The 20750-nt window shown below is 44.3% G+C and overlaps 1 protein-coding gene across 6 annotated transcripts in view; it reads right to left on the minus strand.

Moving 5' to 3' along the window:
* The window catches only part of ENOX1 (ecto-NOX disulfide-thiol exchanger 1), a 531698-nt gene that overhangs the window by 123385 nt on the left and 387563 nt on the right, over nucleotides 1–20750 (minus strand). For all 6 annotated transcript variants that reach the window (XM_019529871.1, XM_019529872.1, XM_019529868.1 and 3 more), the window contains one exon: nucleotides 19454–19687. In XM_019529871.1, coding sequence (XP_019385416.1) covers nucleotides 19454–19687 — 234 coding nt within the window. The remainder of the gene's footprint in view (nucleotides 1–19453; nucleotides 19688–20750) is intronic.

The following is a 20750-nucleotide window of genomic DNA, read 5'->3' on the forward strand; positions in this document are numbered from 1 at the left end:
AGCATCTATGGATGCAAGCCAGCGTTTTGGTCACTTTACTAGCCGCAGCATCGCATTGCAGGCTCATGTTCATCTTGTGGTCAATGATGACCCCAAAGTCTCTTTCTTCCATAGTGCTAGCCAGTGTAGCACTGCTGAGCCTATAAGGATGCTGCAGATTTTTCTTCCCAAGGTGGAGAACCTTGCATTTTTTGGTGTCAAGCACCATCATGTTCTCATTCGCCCATTTCATGAGCCCGTCGAGGTCCCCCTGGATCACCCGCCTTTCTCTTTGCCCTAAAATTTGGTGTCATCAGCAAACTTGGCCAGTCCGCTTCCGAATCCAATATCCACATCATTAATGAAGATGATGAACAATATGGGTCCGAGGACAGAGCCTTGGGCGATCCCACTGGTCACAGGAAACCATGATGATTAGCTTCCATCCATTACTACCCTCTGGGTCCGAACACAAAGCCAATTTCCCAGCCAGCGGTTCATGGTGGACCCAAGGCCACAACTGGCCAGTTTCGCCAAGGGGTGATCATGGGATACCAGATCGAAGGCTTTTTTGAAGTCAAGATATATGACATCAATCTCTTCTCCCTTGTCCAGGTGACAGGTCATCTGGCCATAGAAGGAAATGAGATTGGTCAAGCAAGACCTACCCACAACAAACCCGTGCTGGCTATCCCTTAGGATGTTGGCGTTGGCCAGTCCATTAAGAATGGCCTCTTTAATAAACTTTTCTAAGATCTTCCCCAGGATAGAAGTCAGGCTGATGGGTCTATAGTTAGCTGAATCCACTTTCCTCCCTTTCTTGAAGATAGGCACCACATTGGCCTTCTTCCAGTCTTCGGGCACTATACCAGAGTGCCAGGAGTTTTCAAAGATCTATGCCAGAGACTGGGCTATGACGCTCGCCAGCTCCTTGAGTACCCTGGGGTATAGATTGCTAGGGCTAGCTGACTAGAAGGTATCCAGCCTCTCAAGATGTTCCTTCATGAGGTCAGCATTAATGGAGAGCAGGGGTTCTCCCTCACCTGGACCTCCCTGTCCTGTAGCGGGCATGGGCCTCCCATGGGACTGATGAAAAACTGACGCAAAGTACCCATTTAATAGGTTGGCTTTTTCCTGGGCGTCAGTTGTCAGTTGACCCATCTGATTCTGCAGGGGTCCAATGTTGCCCTTGCTTTTCCTTTGGCTCCCCACATATTTGAAAAAGGACGTTTTATTGTCCTTGATGCTCAAAGGTAGTTGGAATTCAGTTGCAGCCTTAGCTTTCCTGGTTTGCTCCCTGCAAGACCACACCAGTGCCGAATAATCCTCCTTGGAGGGGAATCCCATCCTCCATCCTTTGTAGGCCTTGCTTTTTAGCCTCAGGAGGTCTGCTAGATCCCTGGAGAGCCAGGGGGGCTGCTGTGCCCTCTTGCTGCCTTTCCTTCGAGATGGAATAGAATTAGCTTGTGCATTGAGGATCGCTCCCTTGAGGAACAACCACTCTTCTTGAACTCCCATCTCCCTGGGGTCATGGTCCCTGAGGGCCTGACTGACTAGCCTCCTGAACTTGTCAAAGTCGGCTTTCCTGAAGTCAAAGTCTTCCATGTTGCTGACTGACTTGCCAGCTTTATGGCAGATGGTGAAGGTGATCAGCTCGTGGTCGCTGTCACCCAGCTTCCCATCGATCACTAGGTCTCCGATTAGGTCATCTCCAGTAGCCAGTACCAGGTCGAGCAGCGCTTTACCTCTCATTGGCCCATAGACTTCTTGAGTCAGGCAGAGGTCATCCACGCACAAGAGGAAGCTTTGTGACCACTCAGATTTTGCTGAGTGATCCTCCCACAAGATGTCTGGGTAATTCAAGTCACCCATGACAACCATGGTCCTGGAGCATGCAGCCTCAGACAGTTCCCGGGCGAACTCCTGGTCAAGCTCTTGACTTTGGGTGGGAGGTCTGTAGTAGACTCCCACCGTTGTGTCCCCTGTGCTGTGTTCCCCATGGATTTTAACCGAGAGGGTCTCCAGTCATCCACCCTGGTTGTCAATATCAGCTTGCAGGGATGCGTAGCTTTCCTTAACATAGAGAGCTACACCTGTGCCCCTTTTATCTAAACGATCCCTCCTGTACAGGTTATAGCCATCTATACCCGTGGTCCAGTCATGGGTGGAGTCCCACCAGGGCTCCACTATCCCTATGACATCATAATTATTTGCATTAAGCAAGAGGATGAGCTCCTCCTGCTTATTCCCCAAGCTCCTGGCATTTGTGTACAAGCAGGCAAGTGTTCCCCTGGGGGCTCTTGCCTTGCCCACAGATTGTACCAGGGCTGGGGCAGGGGTGGGCTCCCATAAGTGCCTTGGCCTGCTGGCTTTGCAAGGGTTGCTCAGCAGGCCAGCAGTGGCAGTAGCCGCCTGTCCCCCAGCCGGCTTAATTTAAAGCCCGGTGGAGCAGGTCAGCCAGCCTGGCTGAGAAGAGCCTCCTCCTCAGGGGAGAGAGGTTGAGGCCATCTCTGCCCAGCAGCTCGCTGCCTCTCTCGCTGAAGAGCAGGCTGTGGTCACAGAAGCCAAAGCCTTCCCTATGACACCAGCGCCACAGTCTTTGGTTGACTTTAGTCTGCAGAACAGAACTGCATATTTAGTTGAGATGCACTGAGATGCAGAACTACTTGTTCAAACTGAACAGCTCATTGATGCACATTATTTCTCAATAGAACCTACAGGAAATAAAAGCACCCCCTTTTGTTTTGGAGTTATTAAACAAAATTGATGTCTATAAGAGGTATAACTCATGAGAAAGAATATATTTATGAAAAAAAATATTAATATAGTACCCATCCAGTGAGCTGTCAGGACCTTTGGGCCGGTTATGTTTAATTGTTGGTTTTGTACAAGGTAAAAATAGGTCTTAGTATTAAAGACCAGACACGTTATTGGTTATGTAATTAGTAGATATGTTTTTCTAAAAAATTAACCAATGGTAAAGGGTTATACATACACATCAGAACAACATTACTTTATAAGAACACTTCTCTAAAATATTCTTCAATTTCATTTTCATTGTTAACAATTTAATTAATTTACCACCAGTGGCTGACATATAGCAACTCAAATTGAATTAATTTTCTTCATTCCCAAATACAGTGCAACACTTTCTAAGCAAGCACAGGCTGGTCTGAAAAAACAGATTTCAATACTGGGTAATAAATTTAATTTTTATTGAGCAGAAAGATAGAAGAGAAAACAGAAACAATAGAATCTAATTTAAACAGGACTTGGACTGCAGCCTTTTTAAAGCCATTCATTTAGGAGGAAGCTAATTTTGCTCACAAGTATTGTTAGACCCTGATTCCATGTGGCACCCAACGACAAGGAAGATGACGATTCAATTGCCCATGGATCCTGGTACTCATTAGCCAGAGCAGAGCAGGGAGAAAACACCAACAAACATTGCTCGCAATAGCTTTAATCAGAATGGAGACAGCTCCAGACTAGCTCCCTGTAGCAGGATGGAGTCCTAGGATCGCCGTGCTGTCCCCTAGGGCTCTCCATACCATGCCAAACATAAGCTAAGCACCCTCGGAATCTTGCCCGCCACATCTTTGATATTATGTAATTATTGTAGGGATGCTGCCCTTCATTCCCTTGGCTATGGTTCTGCTGCTACCCCGCGTCTCAGCTCTATAATGGGGTTCCAGGCACCCCAGCCTTGCTCCAACCACCCCTGTACCATGCCTCGCAGATGTACCAGACAGACATTGTTTGGTCAATTTCACTCTCCTGCGCCCCACCGGCGCTTCTGGCTTGCCTCACAACCGTGCCCTCTGGCACTCATCAACAATCTCCTCCCCCGCTCTGGGGCTTCTCGCGCCACCTGCTCTGGGGCCTTGGGGCTCAGGTGGCCGTAGCCATGCCTGGCCCCCACCCTCAAATCTCCTCCTCGGGTCTTAAACCTCCTGTAGGGCTCAGGCAGCCTCAGCCTTACCTGACCCCTCAAATCCTCTGCTCGCCTTATCAGGGCTGTGGTCACCACACCCCTGAATATCGTGCCCTCTCTAGAACCGGGGTCCCCATGCTACCATGGAGCCCCTATGAGCCTCCTCCAACCCCTAATAGCCTCACCCGATCCTCCAGTGTAACAACAACAAAAACAATAACACAAGCCCCTGGGCTATAATGCAAATCCATGCCTCATGGCTAAAACATCCTCCAAATCACACCGCAGGTGTTCCATCGCTCACCCGCGTCACTAGCTGCTTGCACATCTAGGCCTTTTCTCTTTCACACATTCAGGGCCGAGCTCCATCCTCCTTGGCCGCAGGCTTCCCTCTCCCTGGGCTTTGGCCTGCGATTTATATCTGAGACAGGCCTTGCCCCTTCCATTCAGCTGAGTAAACAGGTGCGTGTCCTTAAATCCCTCCGGTTGCCCCCTAGCAACCAGCCCCTGAGCCACTACTCTGGCTTTCCAAGTAGCAGGCATCTTAGTGTCCTGCTACACTCTCTCACTGATAGAATATGGAGAGCCACCCTGAACAACAGTTTTTTCTAATATTTATACACCTTGGTTCATACATATTAACATTTACCCTGCCTTGTTCCACCTCCAGTTTCCCCCTTTTCTCCTCCCATTTCAAGCTCCTCCTCTATTTACTGTTTACTTCATTAACATTGAATTGCCTATGCATTTCCTTCATTTACATGCCTCTCTGCTAAGAGCGCATGCATAAGACCATGTACTCGGGTACTCTCAGTCACTTGCTGGCTCTTTCTTGTTCTTTGCTGATTTCAGCACCATCTCCAAGGTTTGGCTTCTGTCTCATCTCCTGATGATAGCTGGTGGGCTGCATCTTGTTCTTCTTACACAATGGGCTCTAACACTACTTTGTTTAGAAAATTGCTTGCCTAAGCATTTGCAAAGTTAGTTACTTTTAATATATCATCCAGCCTTGTGACCAGCAGCTTTTTGCTGAGACATGGGAAAAAGCCTTCATTCAGCTGCACACTCAGCACCCCCAGATTCCATATCATTCCCCCAACATCCAAAATCCATATCATTACCCTAACAAGTATCACTTCAGAGGTACAGCAAAAAAGATGCACAATCCTGTTTAAATACATTTTCTTAAGATAGGTTTCATTATATAATTGTTCCATTAGAGCAGGAGTGGGCAGAATATGACCTGTTGTAGACTCCATTTCCTGGCAGCCCCTGCAGTGCTGCCACTTTAAGACCCAGCCCTATTGCCCGTTTGCCCTAAACCCACCACTGAAGTGGGACCTGCATGGGCAGGGCACATGGTCAGGTGGCTGGAATGGGGCTGCAGCCAGGAGCAAGAGGGATGGGCAGAGCTAGGAAGACCCCAGGATCTTGCGGTGGTTAAGGGGGGGTGGCGTCAGTGCATAGCTGCAATCTGCTGCCTGCATACCCCTGTGATGAGCACGGGTTCTGCAAGCACAGGCATGCAAGGAACACATCATGGTTCTGCCCTGGTCTCACACTGCCACTGCCCCAGGATCCTGGGATCTCCCCGCCCCCACCTGCCCATCTTACTCCCAGCTGCAACCCCATCCCAGCTACCCAGCCATGCACCCTGCCTCTGTGGGTCCTGCCCCTCTTGGTGGGAGCAAGGCAGACAGGCTTAGGTGCCCAGGCAGTGGAGATGGGTCTGGCAGCAACAGCACAGCTGGGGCTGCTGGAAAATGGAGTCCAGCTGTGGGCTGGACCTGACATTTTACCCATCCCTGCATTAGAGTGTACCATATATTCTTACACTCAGATAATTCCTTCTCCAAAGTTACAGTGTATTTTAGACAAATTATGCCTATGATGACAATGCATCAATTACACAAGCCTACACAGTACTTATGCACTGTCTGTTGGGCTTTCAGTTGTATTGAAAGCAGTGATGTATATCTTTTAAATACTATCAGTCTACTGATGACAGCAAGCTCCTATCTATTGCTTAAGATTTTAGGTGTCTTCTGGATTCAATCAAAGGTCTCCAGAGATAATATATTTTAAATTCTTTTTGTGTCAGTTGAAAATATTTGGCACTTACATCTTTGTTCAAAAGTGACATGAAGGGAAAAATAAAGAAAATACATCCTTAGGCATGAGTAGAAAAGTGTTGTCTGAGCTTTTCTGTGGAAAAGCAAGAAATAATTCTTGAATCATTTGCATTTTTCTTTTCTGAGACCTGAGTATGTCTAAGCAACCCAAACTGGCCACAGCTCTGGCTAAAGTTGCTTCAAAACACTACGTGTGTGGGTGGAGGGAGGGAAGACAGCTTATGGAACTCTTGCAACTTGTAGCAGGAGGCAGAATTTGCTTCAGAGGAATCTGGAAGTTTGTGAGTACTCATCTCTTCAAAGTTTAACATGTACGTTGGTTTTTACAGAATCAGAGCAACAGTTCCTACAATCTGAGCCATTACAAAGAGATATGCCAACCCATTACTCCAAAGACAGGCAATGAAATCCTCTAGTATTACTAGCACTTCTAGTTATAAAACTATGTCAAACACTGCAACATGATACTTCTGTATTTTTATGATAAGATTATATTACTGTACCTCTACTAGGCACGACGCAAGAATAGTAGAGTGGGAAGACAGGGGCTACATTGGCTTTAAGACACTTCCCAATCTGGACTGCATGGGTGCATCCACACATGCAGGCACGTGCGCTTGCAACAGCTCAAATAGCTCGCAATAGCTCAAATAGAAGTGGTACAAATTTGATCTGGGGCTTTTTGCCTCAGTGCACATGCCCAGACATGCACTTTGGTGTGGGGCAAATTGTGCCACTTGGGGAAAAATAACCCTGCCTGGCTTCTCCCAGATCTGCAGCTAGGAGGAGCTAGTGCTTGGGATCAGCACCTATTTTGGCTCCAGCAATATAAAAACCTGCCCTGGTAATCAGCTCAGGGCTACTCACTCTCAGGAGCTTCTGGGGCCCAGCCAATTGATATCTGGGGACACTACCCCTTGTGCCAGCTGGACTGCTGCAGCAACATGCCAAATCCATTTTTTTAAATACCCCAAAATCCATGTTATTCCACAACTAAAACAGAGGACAATGCTACATATGCATACACACACACACACACACACACACACACACACACACACACACACACACACACAGATCAGTTGGGCAATGCTTTATTGATATATTTACAATGTTAAAGCAATTTAGAAGCCTACCAGTGTCTCTATCATCATGATAAAATAAATTCTAAATATCTATGTGTTGATGTGTGCTTTTGGTTTTCTTCTTACATGATACGTATGTGATGGGGGGATGTGGGGTTTGCAGGAAGGGGGTGGGTGGGTGTGGAGGGATGTGGCTTGGTGTGTTGGTAGGTGTGGGACAACTTGGGGGAACTGTGGGTGTGGGAGGACCTTTTGGGGGGCTGCTCATTAGGGGCGACTCCCCTGGCCACCACAAGGTGCAGCCCTCCCACACAGCACATGGACTGCCCCATTCCCACAGGGCCCCAGCTCCACCCTGGAGGGTTACATCCCCTATCCCCTGCAGGAGCCCAGGCAGCCTGCAGGGCCACAGCCCCCACCCAGAGGGTCTCAGTCACCCTGCAGGGCCACAGCCCCCCACATAGGGCCCACAACTTACCCCCTGCAGCAGCAGCAGCGGAAGTGGGACACTCAGAGTGCACTGCTGCCAGCCTCCCCATGGCACAGAGTGGCTCCAAGTGGCTCAGAGCCACTGCTGCCTGTGTCACTCATAGGGGGCTTGCACCACTTGCAGGGACTGTGTGTCATGCTGAGCTGGATCCTGACAGGACTGGGGCCACTTGCACTGCCAGACTGGGCTGCTTCCATGGTGGCAGGACCCAGCGCGATGGGACAGCTTGCACAGAAGCCGTGCCTCTCAGAGCTGCGCATCCCACTCTGATGCAAAGCCAGACTATGGAGCAACAACGGGCTGGGCTGGGTCGGGTCCTACCGCATGCCACCGGCTCTGCCATGGCCACCACACACCGCCAGCTTCACTGCAGCTACCGCACACCACCACCTCTGTACTCTGGCCGCTCGCACCCTTCCTGCCTGCTCCCCCCACATGGGCTGATAGGCCCCAGGCCCTGCACACTGCTAGGGATGGCTCTGGGGCTGCCACATGCCTGCTCCCACAACTGGTGGCTGTGGCACCAGCGGCATAAGGCAAGCTCTCCTAAAAGACTGACTCCCAGGTTGCCTCCAGGCACACTCCGGGACCATGCCTTGCTCTGCTGTTTCCTGGCATGTTTTTTTTTTTTTGATGTCTGGATATCCAGGGGGTCTAATTTTGTCCCCATGCTGCAAAGTTGCAGTGCAGGGAATTTTTTTAATTCCCACATGTGCCTCTTGCAGCACCTCAAAGGGCTTTGAGATGCTGTAAGATGCATCAGCGTGCTTGTGTGGATGCACTCCATGAGGGCTAAAGAAGCTCATGGCATATAGAGTAGACACTCTGATTGCCAGATATGGACAGGCCTGTCTCCTGAAGCTGTCCTCTAGGCAGCTAAATCAGATGCATAAGCTTTCATAAAATGCTACTGCTTACTAAGACTTAAACATCTCTGTTTTAGTTAGTCTGTAAGATGCATATTTACCAGGCCTTCTGAAAGACTCCAGACTAACTTTCCCTGCTCTGGACAGCTACCTTGTTTAAATGATCTGCAGTGCTGTAGGTATCTTTCATGGCCCTATTTTCCCCAGCTATGCACTCCCTAGACTTGGGCTCCTGACTACTCTTGGCTTGGGCTCTTGAGGAAGTCCTTCCAACTGCCCCAGTGCCTAATCCTCAGAAAACCTCAGAGACAGTTTATTTAGGACCTCTATTTCACTCTAGCCCTTCTATGTGGTGTAAAGGGACTGACAGAGGAGGTGGGGAACCTAACCCTGATTTTTATAATTCCTAATCTTTTGATCTTTATAATACCTAATATCTCATTAAAGTATACTCCCTGTTTATTTGTGTACTTAACCACAGATGTGTCACACTGTTTTCATAAAGCATGCATCAGTTTGCCACTGACCTAGAAATGTAAGTATTAAGTCTACTAATCATCCCTACTTCTCTTTCTTTTCCTGTTTAAATGCTGCATATTGTGTCATACTGAACACAAATCTCAGTACCAAGGGCTCCCTTTGAAGACCAATTAACATCCATCTTAGTTGTTCTTGAATTATCACAATGACATAACATATCCAAGACTCTTTTTGGGTTATAAACTAGAAGATTACTAATCAGTGTAAACTAATTTTAAGAAAAAAGGCATGCTTACAGAAAGGTATCCCAAAATGTAATCCCTCCAAACTGTCTAATCAATCACTTTCTTCCAGACTCAAATCACAGAGGATTCTTCCAGAGATGGGTGTTTAGTGTTAGACACAGAAATTCATTATCTTATCCTGCTGATGCCATTATTTCCAATAAAATGTAATTATGAGGTTATTGAGTTTCCTCCCTATTTCTGAAAGTTGTACTACAAACTTTTAGATCTGTGAGTTTCAATTTCCTAGTCAGCCATAATTAATTTGAATAATTTTTCAGTGCTGTACACTTAATCAAGTATGATTATATTAAAATTCATATGGATGTAATATGGATTACATGGATCAGGACCCTACTCAGAATATGCCTTACTGTGATTTCATTTCTTTTAAGGCTTGCTAGCTAAGCCAAGCAACCAAGTAATTGGGGTATCAGGCCACAGATGGCTGAATAGGCAACACTGCCTTCATAACAGTTTTTGCTAGTAACTTCTACATGAAGCTATCCCAGCTAGATGTATGGTGTTACAACAGATGACAACAACACATTAAAGAAGGAAGGGAAAAATTATGATCTAAAATTGGGAAGGGTAAGTAGACACTTGACATGAAAAGGCTGAAACATGTCTATTATGTGCCTGTGTCTTGAATCTGCTAATAAAAAAGTTGACAGAAATAGTATCAGAACCTTTTCATCAGCAACTGAATGAGGCAGTCCTCACTTTGATTAAAAGGGCCTCTATGCTGATTTCCCTTCTGATGCAAGTCTACATTAATTTGAGTCCCTACTACATTAGATTTGCCTTTCTGGATAACTGCACCTCTTCTGCAATGCTCAAAAGTCTGGCTGTAAGCACAGAGTAATAATGAAAGCAGAGTGGATTTCTTCTCAGTGAAATATCCTATTTCCTAAGCAATTAAATGTTGTTTATATTTCAACTCCATGCAAGAGTTGAGATTGTCAGGCTTGATGTTACCTGAATTCTGTACAAGATGCATCCCCAGTTAGTTCACTCTACTGTAACTGCCATCTATTTATTTAAATTTCCAATCTGTTCTCTCTTCAGGGGATAATACTGTGCCTGGCAAAGACGCAGCTTTTGAATTTTGCAAATTACATTTTTTTAAATGGAAAAGCATGTGAATAATTTTCCTGTGCTCATAAAAAGACAACACGTTTAAAAGGGAAGTAAATAACAGAGTATTGTATGAGATTTACAGATGTTTATTGTGCCCTTTCCCTAAAATATTTTTAAAACTGTTATTCAGATTTGATGAGATGCCTTTGTTAGACAGTAGAACTACTTGACTACCTGCAGAAAATAAGATAAATGCATTATTTCAAAAAAGCCTATTTGCAAGAAGTGATTTGTAAGGATGACAGCATTCAGTACAGATGTGCTTGAATTAGGAATATCACAGTATTCAAGGTTCCCCTTTGGAACCCAAATGCCATAAGCACACAGATTAAAAAGATTTGTTCCAGTGCACCTGATAGAACAGTATTAGAGTGGCATTCTGTATAAAGAAAGAAGGTCAACCTATTCACCCTATCTTTAGTTGTGCCTCTGTTGTCCTGGATACAAAATTGCAGTTACACATGCCCATAAAAGAAAATGCCAATGTGTAAACTGTAATCTCAAATATCTATCAATACATCTCAGAAACTTTTCAACAACAATGTATTTGATTACGAGAATTTGTTACTGCTTATTCCCACCTACAATATGCTAAGGTCTCAACATCTGAACACTATAAAACAGACAAAAAAGAAAGGAAGGGAAGTTCAACAAACAAGTAGCCATTTTCATAATACCCCATCTTATGACAAGTATTTTTTCTTGTTGAATAAGATCTGCAGGCTACCTTCAGATGCCTACAATAACTACATTCTGCTGTAGAAAACCTTGATGACATAGGATTTCTAAACTACCTGCCAACTTGCTACCATGCTTCACAAAAATGAATAAGACTCTTACCACGTATATGTGATTGTCTCTCAGAAACAAGGTTGAACGCTTCATTAAACCAGTTCAAGGTAGGACCAGAGTTGGCCAAAATGTTTGGGTCTAATATTTTATTCATCAAAAAGTGAAAATTTTGGTTAACTAAAACTATTAAACTACTAACAAATTTGTGTGAAATTTGTCACAAACCCCACTTCAATGAAAAATAGTAAAAAACACTCCCTTCAAATCAAAATGAAATGCTACATGTTGAATTAAACCTTTTTATCTGAAATACATATTTATTTTGCGCTTTTTTTCTTGTTTTGTTTTGGTCAGCCAATGATTAGAAGAAAAATTGCCGTATTTACTAATATCCAAGACAACTTCAAATTTAAGGCAATCCAGTCCCCCACCAATTAGATTCCAGGCATGGAAAGTTTGTAAATTTATCTATTTCATGTAGAGAATCTAGGGACGTGTGTAGATGAAACAGAGGCCCTAAATTGAAGTGGTGGGTTTTAAAAAACACCGCTTCTACTTAGGGCTAATTAAACCTCCACATCATGTACACACCCCATTGACTTACTTGCCTCTCCGGCAGAGAGGGAAGGGCGAGCTGCTGGCAAGCGGAGCGGTCCCAGGGGGAGGGGGGGATGGTGATTATGTCCATGGCACAGGCAGTCCCGGGGGGCACTGTGGCCGTAGAGGGAAGCACCAGGCCCCTGCACAGCTCAGGCAGGCAGGCTCTGTGTGGGGGTGGCAGGGTGATCAGGCTCGCTGCTTTTGTTGGATGAAACCTGCTTTCCCAGGGCTTCCTGCAGAGCTGTGGAGCTGCACAAAGCCCCCCTGCAACCTGCCCCCTGGTGCCCCCCTGTAACCTGCCCACTTGGTGACTACCACCCTGATATCTCTACTCTCTAATACCTGCTCCCCTACCCCTGCCACTTACCTTCCTGTTGCAGCTTCAGCTCTGGCTCCAGTGGCCATTTAGCCACTCAGCAGCAGTTGTTATGGCAGTAGGTCCACCACTAACGTAGGGCCAGGCAGGGGCTGGAGCCAGTATGTGCTCCATGCTCTGTGCCCACAGACCTGCGGAGGTGGGGAAGAGAGGCTGCAGGGGGTAGATGGTAGGGGGAGCAGTAGTCTGGGGCCAAAATCAGAACCCCAGCCACTGCCCCTCCTCTTATACTTGAATTCAAGGTAAGGGGTTTTTCTCCCATGTGGAATGGGAATGGTGGGGGGAAGACCTCATCCTGGATTTGAGTAAATATGGAATTTGCATTGCTCTGAACAGGCTATTTCACTACAATTTAGACTGAATGCTCTAGTGCAGGAACTGCCAACCTGCAGCACAGCTGCCACAAGTAGCACAAGCAGACTGTGTGGCACACAGAAGACTGAGAAGGGGACAAAGCAGCATAGTGGCAGACAGGGCAGGAACCAGGAAGCAGAGGAGCAGATCACCTGGCAGAATAGGGCAGAAAGCAAAAAAAACCAGATCAGGTAGGAGAAAGGGATCAGGGGGCACTTACAGAAGTGACATTTTGTTGCGTGAACGGCCTCCCAAAAGTGGTCTTCAGCCATGTCCTGACAGAAGTGCCTGGCTACGGAGTGCATTAAAAGTGCCCAATCATCTAACAAATGAACTCTCATTACATGAGGGTTCAAATGAAGGCACTCCAAAGTGGAGCACCTTCGTTAACTTCTGTCAGTCCCCGTTAGGAGTAGGGCTAGGCTGACATGCCCTACTCCTAGCGGGGGCTAGGGGGCTCCAATCCACCTGACCCCCACTTCCAACAAACCTTAGATAGAGCTCCCTCCCCTCCCTTCCCACCCTCCCATCCTGAAGAAAGCAGTGGAGCTGAGGGGTGGGGGGGCTCAGGGAGGGAGACTGCAGACACTCAGCCACCTCCAAAGTGCAGCTTGATCCCCCCCCACCTCCAAAGGAAAATATCTGTTGGGTTAGGGGGATTACTGCAACTCAGGGGTCTTCCTGTGAAGTTCCATGAGTTAGAACAGGGAGCTGCACATCTGTCAGCACCCAGAGTGGCACCCTGCAAGGGTGCTGGGCTAATTTGTGGCATGCCTGCCAAGCAGATTGGCCCCTACTATTTTAGTGGCTATATATTAGAGGTCTGAGATTAGACCTGTGTTCCTCACTAATGAGGTGTTAGCAATGTGTCAAATACTCATTGTTGTCACATGGATACCACAGGGTGATTTAAAATAAAAATATGATAGGCAAACAGTGTTGGAAGCCACATACTCAGGCATTCAGAGACAAGAAACTCCATGAAGTTCTTGCTAATCAATACAATTACTGGTTAATGTCAGATATACTGCAGAAATAAAACATCCAGGCTTTGCCAGCCACAAAGAGTTTTACAGGGAAAAGAATGTGAAGAATACAATTTTTCAGAGTTGTGTAGAGCTCTGTGAAAGAAAAGAAAGTGGCATGCTTTGGCATGTAAATAAAAGCAGTGAAGGATTGAGCTAGTTCTTGGTGGTCTCTGGAGTGGGTCTCCATTGGCAGCCCTATCAGTTTATGTATTATTTAAACTTTCATTTTAAAAATAAAAAGTCAGACCATGGAATTGTAGCCTAATGGTTGACCTAAAATGATGCAGCTTCAAATGTGAACTAAAACTGGAAAGAAACTGGAAACTATTACTGTCTCCTCATGCTCTATGTTGTGCGGGAGCACGAGGCCTTAAATGTTGTGGAACTTACCTGTGTGAATTGCACCCGGTCCCATTCTTTACAACAGGTACAATCGTTCTAAAGATTACAGACATTAGTTTTGTTGTTGGCAATGATAACTATGTTATTGTGTTGCCATTTTAGCAGAAATAACCATTAATTCTTGGAATTCAAGAGGAATTTGGGACAGTGGGTGACATTTTCAAACTGTGAACAGAGCTTGTATCAATACTTTGGTCCAGCCAAAATATGATATTGATAGAATGTGACCACAATATTTCATGAAACCTAGGAGAGATATTGGTAATGGGGAAGCAGTGCAGAAAACCAATGTGTAGTTTCAGCAAACTTAAATCAAGCCATCCCTACAGCTCAGGAGTCCAATTCTCATTTATACTTAAGGCATTTAATACTGCTGCGGCAAAGTAAAGGGACTTTAACATGAGAGTAAATTACTTTTACAATGACTTTATCACCTCTATACACTGTTAGGATGGTGGAAAGGGACCTTAATGCAAAAGAGAATCGGGCCTTGTGCATTTAAAAGTTTTCATGGAGCTGTTTACTGTTTGGAATGCTTTAGAAGAAGATAAAACAGAGGACAAAAGCATAGTAGCAACTGCACTAGCCCGTTTCCTGAATACAAATCTGGATACTGTCTTAGAAAGAGCACACAGTGGTCATGGAAAAGTGTTTGCAGCTGTTTCAAGCTTCATCTAGCACGGCAGATAGATCTTGATTTTCAGCAGAGATTCATCCAAACAACAAAAGCATTGGTTACAGCAGTTCTTAAAACCTCACCACAACCTTTCCAATAGCAGTGGCTGATGTTCCTAAAAGCAGACGAAAAAGTGGCTGTACGGGCAACACCAGCAATAGCTCAGTTCCTTAAGTTCAAACAGCCCAAGCATTCTTTTCTTGATAAAGAAAAACAAAGAACACAAATTCAACCTCTAGTTATGCCTTGGGCATTGCCTGAGAATCCTGCCACCAACTGCTCTTTCAAGGCTCAGCCCGGGTCTTTGCTTAAGAATGGAACAAAGCAATCTATTGTACACACCATGTGCCAGCCAAGCATCCTTGAACCAGAAAGACATTTGTATCAGCAAAAATGGCATTTTCAATTCCATACGTTATGCTAAGATGTGAAAGTATTATCAATCCTCATGTTCCAGAGTATAAGATGAGCACCAGCTGGGGTCAAAAAAAATATATATCCCCCCATGGTACAGTAATGCACAACTATGTGAGTTATGAGATTTTTTGCCTTCCTCTGAAGCATCTGGCATTGGCTACTGTCAGAAACAGGACAGCAGATGAGATGGACCATTGGTCTCTTCCATATGGCACTTTTGATGTTTTAAATGTTTAGCACAGCAAGAGAAGAGGTTGTTCCTCCTACTGCAGGCTAGACCTGCAGCATGATCAGTCCTTTGTGTTTATGAGATTATGTGTGCAGTTGCAAAATTTTAGTCTTTAAGCCTAAAAACAGGCATTATTGTCACCAAGGAAGGAAGAGAGAAAAGAAAACACAGTAACTGAAACAGACATGCTTACATACTGATTTAAGATTTTTTTTAATGTTAGCTCAGTTTAAAAGAATTCAACCCACAAAACCTGAGAAGTAAAAAGGAGATGAATGACTCCACTACATGCTGCTAGGGATGCAAAGCTTCAAGAGGGAAAGGAGAGTTGAAAAGAGCTCAGATCTTTTTGTGATGGGGAAACCAAATAATATTGTGTCAAGATTTAAGCATAATAAGAATAGGTTGAAATGTACATTTTTAATCCATTGGTGTTGCTTGGTATTTTCTCTCACGAAGTCGGCATTGGACTAAAGTACATCCTGTATTTGTTCAAGGATTGGACTAGGTTACCCTTGAAGTTCCTTCCAAACCTATGATTCTACAACAGGGATCATATTCTTCAGTTGATTCTGCAAGATCAATATATTATCAATAATCAAGTTCTCACCAACAATAATTAAATTAAGGATGAGGTCTCTGACCAAGATTTGTCGGATGGCACTACAAAGTCTATGATGGCACAGTTATTTCCAGATGGTTGACAATAGTTAGGCTGTTCTTGAGCTGTGACTATTGTCTATCACAGTAATATTGCTTCACTGTTTCTTTGTATTCCTCCATCTGTCTATTATTGATTTATAGTCTTTATCTTATGTTTAGACTGTACGCTCTCTGGGTACGGGACTGCTGTTTTGTACAAACCTTGCACTTTGGGATCTTGCTTCATAACTAGGGTTCCAAGACTGTATTACAGCACAAATGATATTATTAAAATTCAGTTTGTTATAGTGTGCCCATTATATTTGTACCAGGCCTGTAAAGTCAGCGGTTCATTTTCCTCCAAAACTAGATCCTCTTGATCATATCCATTGCATGCGAATCCCAGGACGTAAATACGATGGAACCCATGCTAGCGTACAGAAAGCCACATTGCATCACCAACCACAATGATCCTCATTTGATCTGAGTTCTGTAGTGGTGACAAAATCTTTGATCCATGTCCATGATACCTTAATTCTTTGGGGTTAATTAAGGATCTTATGGTCACCTGACAAATTCTTCTCTTATCCTTTAATCTGCTATGTTGACTTCACTTCCAGATAAAGAGTTCCAACACTAAGTGCCATTTTATCCAGTGAGTATTCCAGCTGATTTCTGATAACTCTCACAGCTAAACAACTTCTGGATCTTGTGTTCACACAGGGCTTTATGACTCCTTAGCTGTATTAATCATCTAATTTATTATGAACATAAGTACCATACTGGGTTGACCAATTTAGCCTAGCATCCTGGCTTGGGCAATGGTAAGAGTAGATACTTAGAACACAGGGGCCACAGAAGGGTTAGCCTGCGGCTTGCGGCTCCTGCCTGGCCCCTGCCCATTTGCATTTTGCTACAGCAGCTGGGAGGGGGCTGGACTGCCCAAGCTGTGTGCATGGCAAAAAAGGGAGCTTGCCTGCACTGAAGGCGGGTGATGCATAAGGCTGAAAGAGGCAGGGGTAGATGCTGCACGTATAGCACGGGAGATCTCAGATGCCATTGCTGGGGAGGCATGTGAGAGAGGTGGGGAGCCAGGCTGCCTACAATAAACCCAGTGGATGGGTGGCACTGGGTAGCCTGGGTCTCCACGCCTCCAGTCATGCATGCTGTGCAAGCAGCAGCCTCTCTCTCCCAGCTGTGTTCAAGGGCCTGGGTTGCCTGTGCTACAGAGTTGACCATGTAATGCACACAGTGAAGGGAGATGCTGGGCAGCACAGCTCCACTCCCCCCAGCTGTGTATGGCACATGTGCAGTAATGCCCTCCTCCTAGCTGCACACATTGTATGGGAAAGCCCAGGTTCCTGTGCTGGGGGCGGAGGGCAGGCTGTCCATGTTGTGTGTCCGTGTTGAGGGGGTGAAGTGGGCAGCTTGTACACAGTAGCAAAGAGTGTGTGGGGGGAGGGAAGGGCAGGTCTGTGGCCTGCATGGCATGCAGGCCCAGCTGCCAGGAAATTGGACTTCCCTGTTTTAGTTGGAGAGCATTGAACCAGGTATATCTACAGTAATCTCTCTCTCCCTGGCAGCCACCACCATTGGATTAGAGATGCCAGAGGGAACATCTCTGACTCTTCTATTTAATAGACAGTCATGGATTTATCACCCATGAGTTTGTCTAGTCGCTTTTTGAACTTGGCTGCTATATGCCTCTACAGCCTAGTGTGGCAATGAATCCCACAAGTTAAGTACACACTGCATAAAAAAGTACTTCCTCTTGTTAGTTTTAAACCTGGCTCCTGCTAATTTCACTGGGCCACCCCAAATTCTAATATTCTGGGGCTTGGTGAATAACAGCTCCCTATTCACTTTGTCTGCACCATTCATGATTTTTCAGACCTTTATTATAACCTCTGCTCAGCCTTTTTCTTCCCAAAGTGCACTTTAAGTGCTGATCATATCAATACATTTCAGGATGACTCAGAGGCAGAGTAACATTCCACTGTATCAGCTGCCTAGGATTATGCAATGTATTTTGTTTTCAGCCAGTATGAAGTAGCTCTTTATACCCTCTTCCCCATATTGTTTTGGAGTGCAGGAAATGAGTGGGAAGAAGTTTAAGATGCTGGAGGCAAAGTTTTTCTACCAGGTCCAAGAGGCTGCAGCAGTGATTTTTCTTTGAAGTGTTACATTACAGTTATGCAATAGGCAAAGAAAGTTTTTGACAGATCCACCACAGATTCTATAAGTACTTAAAGAGCAGAACTGTCCTGGGCTGTGGACAAGTCAGTAAGATTAGTTTGTAGCTACTCAGTTGTGATTTGAATTGTGCAACCGACAACCATTGTGATTTCATAGTGCCCTGCAATTAATTCCACATATATATTAGAATTGTATCTGCATAAATTACAAATATACATGGCAGGCACCATATCTGCAGAGACAATAGAGTGCACTGTCCTTATCCTACTTTCTAAATATGTGTTTCATAGTTAGCACAATGTGTCAGTGTATTGACAGCAAGATAGTCCAAATCTAATCTGGATATTTGCAATTCTGAAACAGCAGCAAGAACCATATTTTCACATGACCTGGCACACAGCAGAGGCAAGATGCTCGGCTGCTGTTCAGGGGAAAGGATGCCAACCACAGCTGCTAAAAGCTTAATATTGAAAAACAAAAACAGAAACAAAGTTAAGAGGAAGGGATGAGCCATTTGCTTTACATTTTCCCATCTGATTCCAAGTCTGATTTATATGTTAACTATTAGGGGCTGAAATCTTCAGGCCTTACCTTGAGTAGTACTTACTCAGCATGTGTACACAGAACAACATCAAACAAGTAAGCAAGCAAGCAAACAAGACAAAACCCTACCAAAACAAAACACTTCCTTGAACATGCAATTCTTCCCCTCGGGAGAGGATGAAAGAATGAACTGCCTGCAATAGATGTAAGTCCCATCGCTAAATATAATAGCAAAAGATGTTCAGGTTCTAGTGATGCAAGAGGTACAAGGGCCTACATAAAGCAGAATATTCACATTGAATAATCCTACTAAATTCAATGGAAGTATACCGCTACTCAATGTGGTTGTAGAATTGGATCTTAAGTATAAAAGATGGCCTGTAACAAGTTGTCATGTTAATTACTCCAAGAGGGATAATTATGATTTTAAAGGATTGTCTTATTTGAGGTGGATTATATGTTCAAGTTGGGTATTTATTTACTATGTATTTTCATGTGTAACAAAGGAAAAGAAAGATGTGTAAAAAGTTTTGTAAGTTAAGACCCCATTGTTAAAATGAAAATGCAAGTATTGCTAGAAGGACAGCTATTAGATATAGCTGAAATGTACATGCCTACCATATCATACATAGCAGTAGCTGGGGGATGGAAGGGAAAAGGAGGAATAATAAATTATATTAAAGAGAAATTAGTAGTCTGTTTATGATGAGGTTGTCTTTATCAGTATTCTTATGACTGGGTGGTTTCTGCTCTTATGAAATAATATAGTTAAAAATACAAGCCCCCCACTCCAACAAATGTCCATTACCTTTCAATTTTTCAGCCAGCAAAGCAGCTTCGTGTTCAGAATAATGCATTATTGCTGGAGGAGATGGAGGCCGTAGCCTATCTTCTTCCATTTTGCGCCTATGACGTTCTTCTCTGGCCAGCATTCTTTGTTTGCATTCCCACTCGTAAAAGTCATCTCTTGCCTGAGCAAAATCGACATGAAGGCGACCTGAATCTTTTTTGTCCGTGCTAGATCCTAATCTCATGCGGTAACCTGAAACCAACAAGCAGAACCGTTGCAATTTTTATTTGCTGTTTTTAATGTAGTTAGGAAAAGATCTTGAACTACATTCACTTATTCCTACCTATTGTTGTAGTAACTCTCAGACTTTTTGCCTGCATACAAAGATCCACATGCATCTGTACATTCATCCTTTGTAAATCACGTATCGCTGCAGTAGGTGAGTTGAAGGGCTAGGCCCAAAATTTAGGTCTAGACACACTCAAATTTTGGCTGTATTCTAAGCCAAGGTTCAAAAAACGTATGAGCACAGAGGTCATTTGCAAAAATTTGGATCCAAATTAAATTTGGAGTTTGAAAGATCCCCTGACCCTATGAATGTTTGGATCAGGCTTGTATCTCCATTTTGGTACGATGATTTAGACAAAAGGTTGAAATCCCTGAAATCCCTTCCAACACAAATGAGCAAGCTGTGATATAAAAGTCAAAAGCCTTCTTTCATAGACAAAATGGCACCCCACCCTCCACTGAAACTGAACCTTTCATAACTGTAAACATAATATGATAACACCATGATAAATAAATATATGATTGATTTTGGTCCATGAAGGAAATAATTTGAATTATGTAAAATGGTTGTAAAGATATGCAGTGGTTTATTAGAAGTAAGCAATACTTTCTTATGGGTGAGTCTAACAGCTATGTCCCACTTTTGAAAACACCTTATGTATTCATAAATGGGTCAACACTGCACATGCTAAACCATAAGAGTTTGTAATTAGTTTTTTTTTCTTGTCAGGGCTGTCCAGTGCCTAGCACAACAGGGATCTGATCTTGATTGAAACTCCCAACTGCTATTATAATATGAATAAATAATGATAAACTAATAAAGGTAACCTACTGGGACAGTATAGTTTAACAGCATCACCTTGGCTGCTAGTGTATATCATCTTTTGTTCAGAATTATTTTCTCAAGGTATACTTTAATAGCTGAAAGAAAATCTTAACATAATCCGGACAGTTCTAAACCAATGATTCAAGAAAAATTTGAGTGAATGGTGTGTGGAAAGCTGTATATACTGGATAAAACCCCATG

Source organism: Crocodylus porosus, unplaced genomic scaffold, assembly GCF_001723895.1.
Source record: "Crocodylus porosus isolate Cpor-Errol unplaced genomic scaffold, CroPor_comp1, whole genome shotgun sequence".
In the NCBI taxonomy this organism is placed as follows: domain Eukaryota; kingdom Metazoa; phylum Chordata; order Crocodylia; family Crocodylidae; genus Crocodylus; species Crocodylus porosus.